Genomic DNA, 15,693 nt, shown 5'->3' on the forward strand with positions numbered 1-15,693 from the left:
TAAGAAAGAAGCATATTCAATTGGTGTGAATAAAAACACAACTGGCTCTAGCCCATTAAATGCAAGTCTCAGTTAAGTCCAATATATTTCTGTTCTCCTTTAACTTATGGACTAAACATTTCTTAGGAGTAGTTACTATGGGATTCTTGAGTCTGCAGTTAGCCCAGTTTCAATTGTGTATAGAATATCTATGTCATTATGAGGTCAGGCTAAACCAACAGCTTGTTCCAACAAAGAGTCCTAGGAGTTCTGAAAAAAGTAAAAGAATTTAAGCCTTTTGTTCTTTAAATAAAACAAACAGTATTTAAAAAAAAACCAAAAGGACATAGATGGAATTGTGAAAGCCAGAGAAAATAAATCAAAATGTTACAGTTATTCGGAACAATCCCCACATTCCTTGTAAACCCCAGATGGTCTTGAACCTGTACCAGCTTAATCAGCTCGATTGTCCTGTCAGTCTTGTAATATTGTTCATGAAAAAGAATTGCTTAGCCAAAAAGCTATTAAGCAGCATTAAAATAATAAGTAGTTAGCATTATTATTATTTCTTTGAGAAAAGGAATAAAGTCCAGAAACTTGGTTATTAATATTTTAAAAGTGCATTGTATTTTCATTAGACATATGGCTTTAAGGTAAATTAAAATTACAACTGAATTTTACCTTATTGTTTTTTAGTTGGGTAACCATGGGTAAGTTATTTGACCTCTTTCACCATTAGTTTTCTCACCTGTGAAATAAGGATAATAATACTAATTCATGAATTTGGTGTAAAGAAAGGTTAAAGGATATATGTGAAGCCTTACACGTTATGCATGATGGAAACAGCAAGCATTTAATGATAGCTATTAACTATTAGTATTAACAATGATGGCTCATAAATTGCATAGCTTGGGTGTAAGCGTAAAGAGTATATTTTACATATGGGATATTACTTTCAAATACATTATGGTCTGTTCAAACACCACTAGTTTAGGTCTTATGAAATCTCAGTTTTAGGTCTAGTTCTGTCAGGAAGTAGATATTGAATTTGACCTTTGAAAAATCATTTAAACTGCTTATCCAAAAGTGAAATTAAAGTCACTTCCAGTTATAATGCTGTTCTTTATATAACAAAACTCATTCCTTTTTACTAGGCTTCCAGTGACTTCTGAATTCCTTTTTTATGGGTGGATTTTTTTTCCTGGTCAATTTTTAAGTATTAACAATTTTCTGCTTCATTTCAGGGAGGTAGATTAATCGGTGGCTGGGAAGACAACCCTTTTAAAGGAGACTTAAAGATTGTTCTTAGAGGAAATCATACTACACCAGACTGGGCTCTTCCAGAAGGACCAAATCAAGGGGCAAAGGTCTTAGGTGTGTGTCTACAGATACCAACAGTGTCACATCTGTTTTAAGAATCTACTTTAAAATATATGGCACTAAAGTACATATCAGTTCATAATGATAAATACTTTATCATAAAAAGTACTTCTGATACAAAAGTATCAGAAGTTTTTACAGAAATTTATTTATTGTAAAGGGTTATAGAAGTAGCAGAGATTTTAGAATTAAATAACATCACATTTCACCAGGTAAAAACAGATATAAATGTGTGTATTTTAAACCAAAATGTAATTTATTACAAAACTGATATTAACAAATCTCTTTGTATGTATATTATTTTTCCAATCTGGTTTTCTTCATACAGTTTTCTTTACGTAAGCAATACTATGTTTCACATTTTGGTACCTTCCCTTAAAAGGTAACTTTCCTACACATTTTTCCATTTATAGTATTAATAAATAATCTGTGGATCAGTTGACTCTGCAATCAATTACCCAATCACAGCTGTTGCTGAGATTTAATTTCCCAGTTGCATTAGTATACTGTGGATATTCTTATTTGAGCTCAGAAAGCAAATGGCTTGAAAGAGTTTAACCTGGTCACAATTAAGAACTGCTTTTATGAATGGTACTGCATATTTATTTAGGAGACGCATATAAGTATGTGCTACCATTGTTTTACTGTACAATTTCTAAAACTGACACCAAGTAAATAAGGGGCTAAACAATTGCTTGAGATTGAATTAGCTCACCATTCACAAATGTCCTGAGGCAGACAAATTCAATCTTAAAAAAAAGTATGTGCTTTTTATTTCAAAAGTAACACTTTAAACAACATAGAACAGTATGAAGAAAACATATCTGTAAAGAATACACATCTTTCTAATTCTCTTTTAAGGACACTAGAATTAGTTAAAAATTTTTTGTGTGTTTTCCTATGTTTTTTATCTATGCCTATATTCATATTACATATACTGATTTGTGGTGATAGTATTGTTCCTTTCATAAAACATGGTCACATTAAGTATATTATTACGCAGTTTTCTTTTCTCAGTGAACATATTATGAAAATCTTTCCTGATTGAAACAGATAAAACTCTTTTTTATAGCCTATTATTTTACAGTATTAGTATATTAAACTTTATTCCATCCTTTTCCTATTGATGTATATTTGGATTAATTCCAGTTTCCTTGTGTTTCTAAATATTGCTGTGGTAAGCATCTTCATTCATGTACTCTTGTATACTGGCTTTAATGTCTATGAGCTAGATTTCCGGAAGTGGGTTAAAGGGCCACGTCTTCTTACATGGTTCCAAGCAGAGAGCACCAATTCATTCCTTTTGTTCTAAAATGTTTAATCACATAATAAAATATATCAATGAACATTTTCATTTTATACTAGCACCTAACTCAGTACTGTGTGGTGAATAAGTAGGAGTGTGCTTTTCTTCTTTAGGGGTGTTTGGTGAGCTGGATCTTCATGGAATTCCACGTTCAATATATAAAACTAAGCTCTCAGAAACTGCACTTGCAGGTTCCAAAGTCCTGTCTTTGATGGATGCTGTGGATTGGCAGGTAGACAAAATAATTATGTAATGGAAAATGAATATACACAGTGGGTCAGCTGAAAAAAGTTTCTATTCTACTCTCATGGGCATTCATTTTCTCATGTGATTAACCAGATGAAAAATGTGTATTTTGCAATAAGCTTGCAAAAATGTATCTGATAGGAGGCATTTAAAAATTGTGGCTTCAATGGTCCTTTAAAATAAATAGAGAACATTATGTGTGTGTGCATATAATACATAGGTATGTATATTGTATTTATATATATTTTATGACTATATATTATATATATATAATGACATATATGACTATAGATTAGTCATACAATATATGACTAATATATATTATGTATATACAAGCTAATATATGTAATATATGTCATTAAAATGTATATACATAATATAAATTAGTCATATTATTTTATATTAATATATATGTAAGATAAGAAAAATATGAATATTTTTGGATAAAATTAAAATATGACAGTCATAAAAATGTATATACATAATATATTAGTCATATTAGTCATATTTTATACCAATGTATATTAGTCATAAAAGAAAAATATGAACATTTTTGGATAAAATTATTTATTATAAATTCTTGCAAAACAGAAAATTGAATTATTTAAAATATATTTTATTATCTTGGTTACCTCTTCACTTCTAATTTATGATTTTACATGTTAAGAATTTGAAAAGAAAACAAATTCTGACACCCAATGACATCCAAATACTGCCTGTGTTAAATGAGATATTTTAATAAAGTATAAATGGTAGCAATTATCATCTCTACTGTGCTCATAAACTATGCACAAGCCATAGAGTCCACATGTTTTACAAATACATTTTTTAATGCCAAGAAAAATTAGAGAAATGAATGGATTTCATCTCCAAGCTCTCAGATCTCAGCCAGTTCCTTTCTGGTGAGAACAAGCTTTAGACTCACAGAACAAAGAGAGCCTTAGTCTGAGCAAATCAATGCAAATCATCAAAACATATGGGTTTGCTCTCTTAGTGTAGTTTATAATTGGTAAATAGAAAGAGGGTTTATTGAGAAGTATTATCATCTACTTACAATATGTTTTTATTTGTGATAGTTCTGGTGTGATTACTTTTTGAAGAGAGTAATTAAGTGATTTTGATATCCCTATTATTTATCCAATTAATACTGTCTGCAAATTTTGTGTCAGAGTAATATTTAACCAAGTGTCACACACTTTTCTAGGCATTGGGGATTTAGTGGTGAAGAAATTTGTCCAAGCTATCATGGAACTTCCATTGGAGTGGGAGAGTCAGATAGTAAACGAACAAATAAATATCTATTGATTTCAAATAATGTGCATAATGAAGGAAATAAAACAGGTAGTGTGCTAGAGACTGCCATGGCAAAGAGTAGCAGATAACATTGAATATTCCAGAGATGGTCTTTGTCAAGGGTACATCTGAGCAGAGATTTGGATGACAAGGAGGAGCTCAATATACAAAGTTCTAGGACTCAGCCTTGCCCTTTAACTTTCCTCGGGCTTTTCTGCCTTTCAGGAATAACAAGTGATAGTTAATTGTACTAAACAAACAAACAAAAAAACTAGGGAAAAAATTCAACTCTTAATAATATTGTCCTGAGCAGTTTTTAATAAAAATGTGAGTATGTTTGCTTTGATGTCTTTGCTTTTTTAAAAAAGGTATATTGCTGTGGTTTTACTAAATGGCTGAATTAAAGTTAAGAAAATGCTCAGATAATTCAAAATTTATAATTCTTAATATCAAACACAAGCATATGTACTTTTAGAGACTTCAATGTACTGTTTATTCTTTCTGATAATACCATGATTGCCAATGAGATATACATTAAATTTGAATGATTTAATAATGATATCAAGAAATATAAACCTATTTTTAAAATTGTTCTTAAATTTGGCACTTGAATTTTTCTAAGGAGGGAGAAGAGATTGTGATAACAACCACAAGCTACGATTTCCACCAGACAGAAACAAGAAGTATCGTTAAAATCCTGCATGATCATAAAATTCTCATTCTTAATGATAGCCTTTCCTATACTCACTTTGGTAAGTGGATGCTTTTTAACCAAATAGATATATAATTGTGTTGAAAGATTCACATTTACTCTGTAATTATAATTCTTTGATAAAACATGTCACAAATATGTTAAAGGAGCATTTTATTCAGATTGGCAATGATACCCAGTGAGTGCTGCTCTTTCTGTGTTGGTTACTGATAGTCCCCGCTATGTGCTTTCATTCATTCAGCAAATATTCAGCAAAGACTTACTGTTTGACATTTTATAGGGTAAGGCTCAACACTTTCTGTTTAAAGCAAGCTTCCAGGTGATTCTTGTGCATGCTGAAATTTGAGGATCCTTGATCCAAAAGCCTTGTTGTCCTAAACTGTTTCATGGATATATAGTCTTTAGCGGTAAATGCATTTAGACAAGTAATAATGGAAGGATAAAACTATAATTGTTGAGGAAAGAAGGAATAAGCATGATCTGAAGATGAGTTTTCCACTTACAGGAGCAGGGCCTTCCCAGCATTCTAGCCTTTCCCCATTTGGCATGGTACTTTCATCCAAATCTCAGGAAGTGGGAGCAGACAGTAGTGTAAAGTTAGAAAATCCTTTCAGATGCCCATGATGCTCATGGGAACTCCAGATGCAAGTCAGCATGATAGACTAGCAGACCTTTGACCTGCATGAAAAAGAAATTGAAAAGAACTTCTCAAAGCAGTACTTTAATAGAAGCGCATGTGTCTATAATTCTATATCATATATTTTTCTTTAAATCATAAAGAAAAGTTTTATTTGAAAAATGTTTCATTGTAATTAGTTGTAAAACAGTTGGTTTTTGAAGTATGACATTATAGATTCTTTCATTTAAAATATCAAGCATTTTTCTCTGTTTGAAATGCACCTGCTTGTCTTAAAGTTTTGAGTAACATTTCTTAAAATGTAGCGTGTAATCTAGGTTATGTTTTACAAATTGTTAAGATGTAAATGTACAGATGGTGTTGGATATGCTACTACCTATTGATGAAGACTTGTGGTTGATATAAAATATGCCACAGAAAAAGTGGAACAAACCAAGGTTTAGGTGGCAGGAGTGTTAATAGCTATGTGTTGTTGATTCTCCTCCTAGCTTTGGGCAAATTCTTTTACTTCTCTACCTTATTTCCTCATCTATTAAAATTATAATACACTTCTCAATTTGCCACACAACAGGGCTTTCATGTGTAATTTGAAGTGATTATATACTACCTTCAAGATTTGTTAAGTAGTAACTTTATACTTGCTGATTATAATAATCATTTTGATGTAAATAGAGGAAATATTTTTGATTATATTTCATTTTATAAATATGAATATCATAATATCAGACTGCCATCTATATATGTTTAACATGTAAATGTAATCATGCATTCATGTTCATTTTTGGCTTATTAGAAGGCTGTTTAGCATATGAACTGCAAAGGAACTAGTAAAGACAGATACTTCTCAGCACTGGCAATAATCTAGCTGCCTTTATGCTGCAGCTGAAAAATACCATGTCCCTGGAACTGGTGAGAGCTACATGTTAGCAGCTGATGTTGGGATACTGAGTAGGAACATCAAAATAGTTGGTGAAGATTACCCCGGTTGGTCTGAGGACTCTTTTGGAGCACGCGTACTGGTTGGCTCATTCACTGAAAATATGATGACATTTAAAGGTTGGTTTCAATTCAGTTTATTTTTCTAAATGAGCTATAACATTATCTCATCTATATGTAGTCAGCTCTTACATAATTCTCACTTTTTTAATAAGATTATGTGGGAAAATAAAGCATTAAAAGTGATTATGTAGCCCAGTTTTTACCTTCCAAGTAAATTCTCTTAAATTACTGCTTTTAATTTTATCTTCACAGACAAAATGAATTATCAAATTAACAATGACCTTAGGTAACAGTTAGACCAGTCTTTCACCTAACAGAGATAATTTTATAATAAGTACCACAGATCATTTGTTGTTTTTGTTTTGTTTTAAGGAAAATTTCAAGCATACACCAAAAACAGAGAAAACAGTATAATGAATCCCAATGTACTAATCACCAGTTTCAACAATGATCAACTTTGGCCAATCTTGTTTCACCTACACCTCCATCCACTTTCTTCATGCTCCTGGATTGTATTGAAGTAATCACGTATTATATCATCTAGAAATATTTTAGTATGCAACTCTAAGACATTTTAGAAAACATCAACAAATATCAGACCTAAAAATGTTAATTTCTTAATAATAATTTCTTATCATCAAATGATACTTCAAATTTCCCCAGTATCCTCCCTCCCTCCCTCCCTCCCTTCCTCCCTCCCTTCCTTCCATCCATCCTCTTGTTTCAAATAAGGATCTAAATAAGATCCACATTGCAACTGATTATGAATCTTAAATCTCTGATTCATTCCTCTCTCCTTGCAATTTATCTATAAAAGAAGTTGGTCCTCTAATTCTGTGGAGTTCCCAACAGTCTGGAATTGAGTGATTGCATTCCTGGAATTTAACTTGTTCTTGTCCCCCTGTATTTCCTATGCCTAGGTGATTTAAAACTAGAGATTTCAGGCTCAATTTTTAGTCAAGAATTATGCCAGACAGGGTGTCTCAGGCCTGTAATCCCAGCACTTTGGGAGGCCAAGGTGGGATGACTACTTGAGGCCAGGAGTTTGAAATCAGCCTGGGCAATATAGTGAGACCCAGCCAAAAGAAAGAAAGAGAGAAAGACAGAGAGAAAGAGAGAGAGAGAGAGAGGGAGGAAGGAAGGAAGGAAGGAAGGAAGGAAGGAAGGAAGGAAGGAAGGAAGGAAGGAAGGAAGGAAGGAAGGGAGAAAAGGTACAGTTGGTAGTGTATTTTTCCATCAGTAGGTACATAATGTATGATTGTTTCTCTTCTTACAATGTTAATAGCTACTAATTAACATTGCCTAGATTCATTAAATCATTAAGGTTTAAAATTTCCTTCTCATTTATAATAAAGAAAATCTCCCCTAAACAACTATTTGACTGCACTGAAAAATAGTTCATGTAAGAAACACAGGAAAAAATGCTTGATTTTTCCTCATATTGACTAGGTTTCAAGATAATGTGTTGGTTCCCAAGCGTCCTCCAAAGGTGACAGGGAGTTTTTATTGTTTTGTTTTTAGTATCATTATGTGCTCCTGGATCAAAACATATTTGACCTGTTCAAATCCATTGTGATTGTTAATCTGATTAATACTTAGAATGCTCCATTATTGACCTTCAGAACCTTTTCATGTTGATGCCTGTCCTCTTGACATGACTTAGTTTTCTAAGCTTCTTTACTTTCTGATACGGCAAGCACATATTGTAATTTTTTTCTAAGACTGGAACTCATTGTTCCTCCAAGTAATTCTGGTTCTTTTTATTGGAAGATGTTATTTGGATCCCACAATCTGGGTACTAGGAGTAGACCATCCATTCTTGATTTGAACTGTTTCTGCAGGTACTCATTTGTTCAAACACTGCCTATTTCGTTTTGCAACAGATCTATTTTAGAAAATCTTTATATTGAGCAAACAGCAGTCTCACTATAGCCTCTACTTGTTGGTCATAATCTGCCAGAGGAAGCTTACCTGATGATGATGGTGCTGCTGCTGCTGATAATGATGGTGATGGTAATGACAAACATGACACAAGATCACAGGCACTGTGCTAAGCATTAAACACATACGATCTTATTTAATCCTCATAATGTTATGGCATAAATATTACCCCTCTTTTAAAGATGAACAAACAGATGATTAAAGGGGTAAAGTTGCTTTGATCTTTAATATTAATTTGTGTCTTTCTCACTTCAAATTCAGCGATGAACCCTATTCCTATGACAACCTTTCCTTGCTCCTATAAATTGTTTTGTGACGTGAGTAAAGACAACACATCTATGGCTTTTGTAAGCCCAGGTGGCTTGTAGTAATCATGTCTTCTCTATCATTATCTCAATTATTCATATCTTCTCAACCATGTATAGAAGAATTGCCTCATGGATTTTAAGGTAGGCTTTCCTTTCTAGTATAAAATAACTTTTCTCCAACACATCCTATTAAGTATCAGTTTTTGAACAAATAATATTCTCTTTTGTTATTTTCCAGCCATGAGTTCCTGTGCCTCAGTTTTTTTTTTAACTAGATGATAGAGATATAAAAGTTCCTAACCCACAGGGTGCTTTATGGGAATTAAAGCCCATATTGCCTGTTATGCATTTAGTACAGCACTTGACAAAGAGCAATCTCTCATGGATTGTTATTGCTGTTATTAGTAGTCTGTAAAATTACCCTTTGTCACCTCGATGGTACTTATGATAAGCTGACCAGCAGATAATTGGCAATACATATTCTGAAAGAGATTATAAAAGGTAATGCCCTTAAAAGCTCTTTATGGCATCAAAAGGGAAATATCAGGTAAATTATATTTTATGCCTTATGCCATACATTCTCAATTCGAAAATATCACCCCCCAGGAGGAAAAACTTAGTTCTTGAGGTGGGGGCAAAAAACGTAGGTATTACAATGGTTTGTGGTCCTCCAAAGGGCCACTGTATACTAACAGATACATGGTATATATGCGTTATTAAAATTTTGCGGGAGAGTGCAGGCTATTAGGAAAAGAAATGTTGAAAAAGGCTATTTGTGAGTACAATTAAAAGAGGTCTGAGAAATACTACCTCTTCTGGATTAAAGGAGCAAAGAATAATGATTTTTTTATGAAAAATTTGAACAACTTTGTGTAGCTTTTCAAAAATGTTTTATTCCAACTGTTTTAAGAAAAACAAATTTTAAATCTTTCCCTACCTTAGGAAATGCAAGAATAAGTAATGTGGAATTTTATCACAGTGGTCAAGAAGGCTTCAGGGATAGCACAGATCCAAGATATGCTGTAACGTTTCTTAACCTAGGACAGGTTTGTGCTTTATTTTTAATTTTGTATATATTAAAAATATGCAAAATATTTTTATTTTCAATTGACTTCTAAATAGCCACATCTTATATTAGCTAAAATTATAATCTAATATAATAAAACTTTCTTGGCCCATTAACTTTTTAGACCTATATAAGCAGGATTTTATTCCACCCATATTGTGCGTTTATTTAAGGCCAGTAAAAACCATAGGAAAAATAGTATGGATGGTGAAAGAATCAAAGATCTATAATAGTGGTTTATATATCCACTTTATTTTGCAATGACCAAAAACATTTTTCCAAATGGTTTCTAGTAAACAAAGAGAGTATTGCTTAAATTTCTCAAATGAAATGCATGTCTGATCTACACCTCCATCAAAAGTGGGAAAATAAATATTCTGAGAGGGCTGGTGATTTAAGAAAAATGAGAGACAGCATATTTCTTAGTAGAAATACAAAATAATCTGTAGGTTTAAATTGAAACCCCTAACCTGTTCACTGAATGGTTCTTATAGACATTTGAATAGTAACTCCTTGACTAAAGTATTATTTTTTGTAATTAAAAAAAAATTCCTGTCATCATAAACTATTCTGAAAAAATAAATTTTAGCACCTTAGCATTTTATAAGTGATAATAGGAATATAAATGCATATAAAAGAACTGGAGAATTTTGAAATCTGCATTTAAAGTAAGCATATATATTCAATATATCTAATAATAAATTCAGATATATGGAAATTTCCATATTTTATATATGGATATATTAAAGACTTATAGAGAAATCATCTTTTTTTTTTTTTTTTTTTTTTTATTTTTTATTATACTTTAAGTTTTAGGGTACATGTGCACATTGTGCAGGTTAGTTACATATGTATACATGTGCCATGCTGGTGCGCTGCACCCACTAACTCGTCATCTAGCATTAGGTATATCTCCCAATGCTATCCCTCCCCCCTCCCCCCTCCCCACCACAGTCCCCAGAGTATGATATTCCCCTTCCTGTGTCCATGTGATCTCATTGTTCAATTCCCACCTATGAGTGAGAATATGCGGTGTTTGGTTTTTTGTTCTTGCGATAGTTTACTGAGAATGATGGTTTCCAATTTCATCCATGTCCCTACAAAGGATATGAACTCATCATTTTTTATGGCTGCATAGTATTCCATGGTGTATATGTGCCACATTTTCTTAATCCAGTCTATCATTGTTGGACATTTGGGTTGGTTCCAAGTCTTTGCTATTGTGAATAATGCCGAAATCATCTTTAAGAGAAAGTGAATTGAGTATTGATTATTGGTAAAGGTTTGTTTACTGAAAATCATTTACTTCCATTTTTAAAAATATATTGTAATTTTATTTTTAAAATGTTCTCTGTATCCCAATGTTGTATAGATTCAAGAACATGGCTCATCTTATATTCGAGGCTGTGCTTTTCACCATGGCTTCTCTCCAGCAATTGGTGTATTTGGGACAGATGGATTGGACATAGATGACAACATCATTCACTTTACAGTGGGGGAAGGTAATATAATAATATTTTGGTTCAAATTACACATCCTGTGGAGGCTTTCTTATCTATATACTCTAGAGCTACACTGCCCAATTGATCTTTCTGTGAGGATGGAAATGGTCTATATTTCTGCTGTCTAATATAGTAATTACTAAGTCATATGTGTCTATTGAGCACTTGAATTATGGCTAGGAGCTGAATTATGACTGAGGAACTGAATTTTTAATTTTAATGGTACATAATTTAATTGTACTTAATATACATTTAAATAGCCACATGTGGCTATGGTTATCATATTAGACACTATAGCCCTATAAAATGGAAGAATTTTTACCACATCACATTCTTACATGAGTTATCTAATCACTAATTATTTAAATTTAATACTCCTCACTTATCAATCACAAATATTATTACAAATAAAGGTTATATACAACTTTAGGCATATTATATTTATTTTTGTCAATATGAAGTATAATAAACGTATTTAATGTATATGAAAGCTGTGGGTATGTTTGTTAAATAAGATCTGAGATGGACCCTGTGAACCCACATATTTAACAAGCATCCCAGAAGATTCTAATTCAGGTAGTCTATTAAAGAGGTAGAGTTCATTATCAAAGAGTTCAGAGGACTCCTTCGAAACTCTAAGAGGATTGTTTGTCAGGCTCAAAGTAGAAAAATAATTTTATGGAAAAATCAAAAGACATTACTCCTAATAGTCATTGCAAATTGACTTATGTTTTTTGGGGATTTTCTTTCTTTTTTTCTTTTTTTAAACAGGCATAAGAATATGGGGGAATGCCAACCGAGTCCGAGGGAATTTGATTGCACTTTCGGTTTGGCCAGGAACCTATCAGAACAGAAAAGATTTAAGTTCAACTCTCTGGCATGCAGCAATTGAGGTAGTGAAAACAAACTTATAATTATACTAATTTATAATTATATCAGTTATTGAAAAATATCTAATAAAATGAGCTAACTAAAGGAGTGAATGCACTTTTAAAAAGATGATGTAAGTTTCGATGGCCATTGGTATATTTTTTTTTTCTGTCAATGTCTATTGGTTTAAATAGTTCTCTTACCTCATTTCTTTTCCAACATTATTTCAAGTTCCAGTACAGGGCCTCTTTGCTGCTGCTCGACTGAGTGCTTTAGGTGTATTGCTACTTAATTCTGGATTTAGTTTCCTCCCTAAAAATGAAAATAGACAATGGAATCTCTAAAATTATTTTCTCATCTAAAATTGTCATGATTCTACATGCAAGGTTATTATGCTTATCTGATATTACTAATTGGAACCTTCTTGTTTCCCATGGAGTTTCTTCAATTACTATAGGTGTTTGTTGAGATATAGAGTAAGATTACAAACAAGAAAAGAGAAAGTAGAGGAGATAGCTTCCTCCTGTCTTTACCTATGACATACAATCAAAGGAAATTTAAAATAGTTATCTTTGAAAGATGGGATAAGGATTGAGTTTTTTTATGTGCAACTATTAATACCTTAAGGTAAAATCTGAAAGCTGAAATTTAGTATACATTTATGAGGTTAAAAATATTCTCTTTTTATCTGTTTATACGTATTGAATATCAATTCCAAATCTTTAAGGCTATCTATGGCTTTTGAAGGAAAAAGTACTTAATTGACATTTATGAATTCATGTGACTCTATTTTTATCAAAATATTTAAAAATAAGTGTGTTTGATATGATCGCAACTTTTGACTGTTTTGCTGACACCATAGGGAAGAACGAAATGTGTGCTCTATGCTTCCATTTTTTATTACTTTGACTTGGGTTATAAAATAAAATTGTTTAGTAATTACCTAACACTCATGCTAACCTACTTTGTGATTATAGCAAACATTATATAAACTAGTCAATGTCTCCACTGAATCTTATGATCCACTCTCATTGCCTTAGTTGTCCTTTTTTAAATAAATTAATCAAATTGGTAACAAAACATAACTAAAAAGAGCTTGCACCTGTAATCCTAGCTACTTGGGAGGTTGAGTTAAGAGGATTGCTTAAGCTTAGGAGTTTGAGATCTACCTGGGCAACATAGCGAGACCCTGTCTCTCTCTCTCCATATATATATATGTGTGTGTGTGTGTGTGTGTGTGTGTGTGTGTGTTATATATTCTATATATGCATACTTTTATATAAATATATATTTATATTAAACATATATAAATATAATACATAAACATATATTTATCGCTTTTTCAGTGATCACAACTTCCTGAAAAAAGTGTTAACATTCTCCTTACCTTCTTATAATACTGGAATTTGTTCTGTGCCTTGTAAATTTTAAACCACATTCAGTGGATTTTGTGACTGAAATAAGAAATAATCTCTTTAATGTAGTTTTTAAATGAAGTCCAGGCTGTAGTACTTAATGATGGTTTTACACCAAGAACCTAGTGTAATTTCATCATTTGTAATTAAGTTTGAATGGGGTAAATAATAAATACAAATTTTCCTCCTGAAAATGTAGTCATAATTAAAGGTTTTCATAAGTGTATTGTCATATACTTACTCTCGATTTATATAAATGTTTACTAGCCTGATGCACAGTATTTTTTTTTAATCATTGCACTAGATAAATAGAGGGACCAATACAGTTTTACAGAATAATGTAGTGGCTGGATTTGGAAGAGCAGGATACCGCATTGATGGTGAACCTTGCCCAGGTAAGTCTTTTAAACCAGGAATCGCTAAAACTAGGAAATAACTTGTACAAAATTGTTAAAATAAATAATTATTGTTTGTTAATTCAATATGTGATATCTTTTCCTTCTGGGCACTGAAATAACTCAACAAGATAAATTATTTCAAGATAACATTGGATCTAAAAAAATAAATAAATAGGTTTCTAAGGAAAACTTTATTTTCCCAAGTTTATGATCCCAAAAGTCCAACGACAACTTGAGTTCTTGATTTGGTTGGTATTGGGACAGTAAGTACCTCATCCCACCACCATTTTTAAAAAAACAGCACTTATTATAGAGATACATGTTGACATACGCCATTATTTTAACTTCTGCTTTGATAGAATAAATGCTCACTATTCATATGTTAAACCTGCATGCATCAAAAAGTCAACAAACATGAACAGACACTTCTCAAATATAGATTTCTCTATATTGGATTAGTAAAAATTAAGAGGTAACTGAGCATCTACTCTTTTGGCAAGGCTGTAGGGAAAGCGAAACATTTACACCTTGCTGGTTGAAGGACAAAACAATATAATCTCTACTTAGGGTAACATGACAACATTTACCAAAATCACATGTGCGTTTACCTTTACTCAGTATTTCCACTTCTATGAATCTAGCTAACAGTTGCCTTTACAAACTTAGAAAATTATTTATGAACAAGGTTATTCATCACAGCATTGTCTGTACTAGCAGAAAACCGAAAGCCACTTTGTGTCCCGCAATGGTAGAATAGTTATATAAAGCCAGACGATGGAACACTAGACTACTCGAAGAAAGAAGGCAGAAGAGTTCAATGTATTGATATGAAGAAATCTCTAGAATATTCTTAAGTGCTTACTGGAGAGTGCAAAATAGTTTATATAATACTATTTTAGGTATAATACCTATAAAATATGTTTTGTGGAAGAAAGGGAAGGAATCAGAATGTATATGGTATTTGTATTTACATAAGGAAAGTATAAAAATCATAGAAAGTAATTGGGAACAAGGAGACTCAGTACTTATAATTGCATACTTTTTAAATAACCTCTATATTTTCAACCAATAATTTATAATAAATAATTACCAGATCAAAAAAGTAAAATACATAATAAATCTGCCGACTTTACCCCTCAAGAAATTTAAAGAAAATGGGACTTTCTTTGAGAAATGTATGTCCCTTCCAGAGTTGATTTTAAAAGAAAAGTCTCAGTATAGTTACTTTTTAACAGCTTTATTTGGCATGATTTATATAGCATAAATTTCACCTTTTAAAAAATATACTAGTTAAAAGTGTATTTATTTTTAAGATTCTTTGAATCAGCATTTTTTTCTGTCAATTCAAACATTTTTAGACTTAAGCTGGTTTTATTCTTGTGAAAATACATTCTGAAGGAATAAAAACTACTTTGTCAACATATTTAAGTGATTCCTTGATATATGCTCTTGTTAGATATTTTAGTTCCCAACCACTTAAAGTGGCTTTTCTTTGACTTAAAAATTTTAAATATGTAATTTCTTTACAACTTCAATAAAGTTATCCTTATGGATTTTTCAACATCAAAATATCTTTGAATATGAATATTTACTAGTATGTATAATGCTATGTAATGCATTTTTCACTGACTATGTTGATAT

General features: G+C 31.8%; 1 protein-coding gene and 1 long non-coding RNA gene across 4 annotated transcripts in view; one reads left to right on the top strand and one right to left on the bottom strand.

Moving 5' to 3' along the window:
• PKHD1L1 (PKHD1 like 1) overlaps positions 1 to 15,693 on the top strand; it is a 170,904-nt gene that overhangs the window by 118,154 nt on the left and 37,057 nt on the right. For all 3 annotated transcript variants that reach the window (XM_016959781.4, XM_063817348.1, XM_063817349.1), the window contains 8 exons: positions 1,224 to 1,353; positions 2,779 to 2,897; positions 4,827 to 4,956; positions 6,436 to 6,609; positions 9,744 to 9,847; positions 11,240 to 11,369; positions 12,141 to 12,262; positions 13,959 to 14,049. In XM_016959781.4, the coding sequence (XP_016815270.4) occupies positions 1,224 to 1,353; positions 2,779 to 2,897; positions 4,827 to 4,956; positions 6,436 to 6,609; positions 9,744 to 9,847; positions 11,240 to 11,369; positions 12,141 to 12,262; positions 13,959 to 14,049 (1,000 nt within the window). The remainder of the gene's footprint in view (positions 1 to 1,223; positions 1,354 to 2,778; positions 2,898 to 4,826; positions 4,957 to 6,435; positions 6,610 to 9,743; positions 9,848 to 11,239; positions 11,370 to 12,140; positions 12,263 to 13,958; positions 14,050 to 15,693) is intronic.
• Positions 1,525 to 12,547, bottom strand: LOC134810904 (uncharacterized). Its single transcript, XR_010159654.1, has 3 exons — positions 12,443 to 12,547; positions 5,420 to 5,594; positions 1,525 to 2,667 (listed from the first exon to the last, which is right to left on the bottom strand). It is a non-coding gene; the product is annotated as an uncharacterized LOC134810904 (long non-coding RNA).

The sequence above is a fragment of the Pan troglodytes genome, chromosome 7 (genome assembly GCF_028858775.2).
Source record: "Pan troglodytes isolate AG18354 chromosome 7, NHGRI_mPanTro3-v2.0_pri, whole genome shotgun sequence".
Lineage (NCBI taxonomy): Eukaryota > Metazoa > Chordata > Mammalia > Primates > Hominidae > Pan > Pan troglodytes.